At 57.8% G+C, this 3,600-nt stretch overlaps 1 protein-coding gene across 1 annotated transcript in view; it reads left to right on the forward strand.

Moving 5' to 3' along the window:
* Window positions 1-573: 573 nt before the first annotated feature.
* The window catches only part of LOC104409111 (ectonucleoside triphosphate diphosphohydrolase 8-like), a gene marked incomplete at its 5' end in the record, with an annotated part of 4,345 nt that continues 1,318 nt past the window's right edge, over window positions 574-3,600 (forward strand). The window contains 5 exon segments of the mRNA XM_010018905.1: window positions 574-691; window positions 1,611-1,836; window positions 2,186-2,279; window positions 2,282-2,464; window positions 3,415-3,596. Coding sequence (XP_010017207.1) covers window positions 574-691; window positions 1,611-1,836; window positions 2,186-2,279; window positions 2,282-2,464; window positions 3,415-3,596 — 803 coding nt within the window.

Raw genomic sequence — 3,600 nt, forward strand, 5'->3', positions numbered from 1 at the left:
CCTCGTGGGACCTTCAGCTCCTTCCCACCTCTCACCTCTCCAGCAGCACTGCTCTCCTCCCTGCTTGCAAGTCTTCCTATAGCCAGCCCTATCAGAGCTTAACTTGATCAAGTTAGATCAGTCACCCCCTCAGTCATGGTCCTGGCTCCTTGCTAAGGATGGAAGAACAGCCCTCCTGGGAGCTGCTCCATCTGCCACCCCAGGCCATTCCTCTCCTCTTTTCAGCCATCTTGGTCACCTGGTGAGGTTTCAGCTCTCTCTCCTGTCGCTTTCTACTGGCTGTTAAACAGTCAGGGCCTGCGAGAGTTTCTATTCCCAAAGGTGTGGGAGCAGCCCTGGGATGGATTCCTGGATGCCTTCCTGCCCTGCAGATCACCCTGCTGACCTGCAGGTCTTTCCTTCCTGAGCTGCACCTCCTTTGAATGGCTAAATCAGGGGGCTTGGAGGTGGAGGGAGGTTGGGCACACAGGCATGTGCTGCTCACTCGTAGGAACTGAGAGCAGCAGCCTCAGAAGCCCCTGTGGGACCCGGTACAGCCCAAGCGCACTGTGACCATGTCCCCTCTGCCCCCAGTATGGGCTGGTGTTTGATGCTGGCTCCATGCACACGGCTCTCTACATCTACTGGTGGCCTGTGGACAAGGAGAACGGCACTGGCATCGTGTCCCAGGTGGAGGCCTGCACCGCAGCTGGTGAGTGCCAGGATGTCTCTGTCCCTCTCTCCCAGGCTTCTGCATCGCTGTCCCAGACTCTCACAGCATCGCTGGTGAGCCAAGTCTTTTGGCCTGTGCTGGGAGAAAGGAGGTGGCCTGATGGGAGAACCAAAGAAAAGTGTTGAGAGCCTGCACCACAGGGAGCCCCACAGTAACTGGTTGATGCAGAGGTGGGTGAGGATCCTGGCCCCGTTAGTGTGGTGCCTGGAGCCAAGTCCCATCTTGCAGATGGTGGTTTTGCTACAACTCACAACTTCAGATGCTGTATGGGCAGAGTTTGCTCCTCCCCCATGTAACTGCTTCCTCAGCTCTTCTTCCCACAACATCTCTTCACAGCTTCTTCAATAAGCTAGAATCCCAGACTGGTTTGTGTTGGAAGGGATCTTAAAGCTCATCCAGTTCCAACCGCTGCCACGAGCAGGGACACCTTTCACTAGAGCAGGTTGCTCCAAGCCCCTGTCTCAAACCTGGCCTTGAACACTGCCAGGGCGGGAGCATGCACAACTTCTTTGGGCAATCTGTTCCAGTGCCTCACTACCCTCACTGTAAAGGATCTAATCCAAATCTATCCTCTGTCAGTTTAAATCACCCTTGTCTTGTCCCTACATGCAGTCTCATGTACCCATGGGGCCTCCTAAAAGCTCTGCAGAAATCCCTAACCGTGACTGCAGTTCTCCTGTTTTTCTCTATGCGGTTCCTAAAGGCTTCCTGGGTCAGCAGTTTTCATTTTGGTATCTCTATGGCACCAAACACAGCAGTGTCTGGAGCTGTGACCAGGACATCTGCCAAGTTGGTCCAGAGAGCAACCTGGGCGTGGGGAAGGGCTGTATGTGTCCCTGCTGTCCCGTCCCTCCTGGGTGTCACTGATCTGGCTCCATCACACGGTGCTCTCCTGCAGGACCCGGCATCTCCAGCTATGCTGACGACCCCACTGGGGCTGGAGCCAGCCTGAAACCCTGCCTGGACAAGGCCATGGAGATCATCCCGGCAGAGCAGCAGCGGGAGACCCCCACCTACCTGGGGGCCACAGCGGGCATGCGGCTGCTGAGGTACAGCACAGCCCAGAGCCAGCACCTCCACCCTTCCCACCACGTGCTTCTGCACTGGAGCCTGGGCAGGGGCTGGTTGGGGCTGAGGGCACGGTTGGGGCTGCCCCAGAGGCCACGGGGGTGGGCAGAGAATCCACATCTGCAGCCTACGGGGTGTCCAAGAGAGACGCTCGCTGTGCCCATGGGCAAAGCCCAGAGCCCACACCAGCACCAGCAGCCCCTTAGGTGGATCATAGAATCCCAGATTGGTTTGAGTTGGAAGGGACCTTAAAAGCTCATCTGGTTCCAATCCCTGCTATGGGCAGGGACACCTTCCACGAGAGCAGGTTGCTCCAAGCCCCTGTGTCTAACCTGGCCTTGAACACTGCCAGGGATGGGGCAGCCACAGCTTCTCTGGGCACCCTGTCCCAGTACGCCCATGCAGGTCCCAGTGGGTGACTCCTGGTGCGGGGCAGTGCTCCCTCACAGGCTCATGGACCCACCTGCCAGCAGAGGATGTGGTTGGAGCTCTGGACCTTGGTGGGGCTTCAACCCTGGTGGGGCTTCAACCCAGATCACGTTCCTTCCTGGGACCACCATAGAGGACAGCAGCACAGGAGCCCTCCTCAGGCTGTACGGGACCAACTATTCCATCTACACCCACAGCTACCTCTGCTACGGGCAAAAGCAAGCCCTGAAGATGCTGATGGCTTCCTTACACCAGGTAACTGCCCCCAGCTTGTGCTCCTCTACTGCAGCCTGAACCCTGATCTTACGGAGCTTGGTGGGCAGCACCCACTGGGTGTCAGGGCTGCTGGGCTGGGTGCCTTTGTGTAAGCCCCAGTGAGGATGATGGATACAACAGGGCCACCATGGCAGGAGGCAGCCCTGGGCAGTCCCAACATCCAAGAACCTGTACTGAGACTGTACAGGACTGTACCGAGATGGAGATGGACACCGCAAAGCAGGATTCCTGGCCACAGGCACTGCCGGGATGGTGGGTGCCCTGGGACAGTGGCCCTGGATCTCCATCCCTGTCCTGATGCAGGGGCTCTGTTCCCCACCCTCATTCAGGGGGCTGGAAGGAACACCCAGCAAGATTTTTTAGCACCACAGTGATAATGAATAGGTTGGTTTTACGGGTAGAAATCAGAACATGCTGGTCTTCAGCAGTAGGGATGGGCATGGGAGAGGGAAAGGTGGTGTTGCTGCACAGGGGGACCTCCATGTCTATAACTGGGCTGTGGGGTGAGGGCTCAGTGCTGGCTTGTGCTGGTTGGAATGGGCAAAAGACCATGTCCAGAGCATGTTGCAAAGAGAAATCAGTTTTGGTTTTGCTTAAATGGCTTCTCAGCCACGGCTCTCCCCTGAGTCTGGTGACCCTACAAAGGAAGAGAGGGGCAAAATGGGTCCATGCTCGGCACAGGTTGCAAATCTCCAAGGCCTTGAGCATGCAACTGATCCCTGACCACAGTGTGGTTGTGCCATGTTTGTCCCCACAATTCTGTGCCCGCACCCCATGGATGAGCCCCCATGGATGGTGGTGCCAGCATGCTGGTGTCCTGCTGGGACATGCTGGGCATGCTGGGAACAGGCGCTGTCTGTGGGCTGCTTCTTTCCTTTCCATTCCCATCCTCAGTGCCAGGGTGATGCTAACGCTCCTGCTCCCTGCAGGCCAGCCCATCCACCGCACAGATCTCACACCCCTGCTACCCCAGGGGATACGAGGAGAACATCACCACGGCAGAGCTCTACGACAGCCCCTGTGTGCGTGCCCCGAGCACCCCCAGCGCTGCACAGCTCCTCAGGGTGATGGGGACAGGGGAGCCGGCAGCGTGCAGCACTGCCGTCCAGCAGCTC

The sequence above is a fragment of the Nestor notabilis genome, unplaced genomic scaffold, assembly GCF_000696875.1.
Source record: "Nestor notabilis isolate BGI_N333 unplaced genomic scaffold, ASM69687v1 scaffold5220, whole genome shotgun sequence".
Classification (NCBI taxonomy): Eukaryota; Metazoa; Chordata; class Aves; order Psittaciformes; family Psittacidae; genus Nestor; species Nestor notabilis.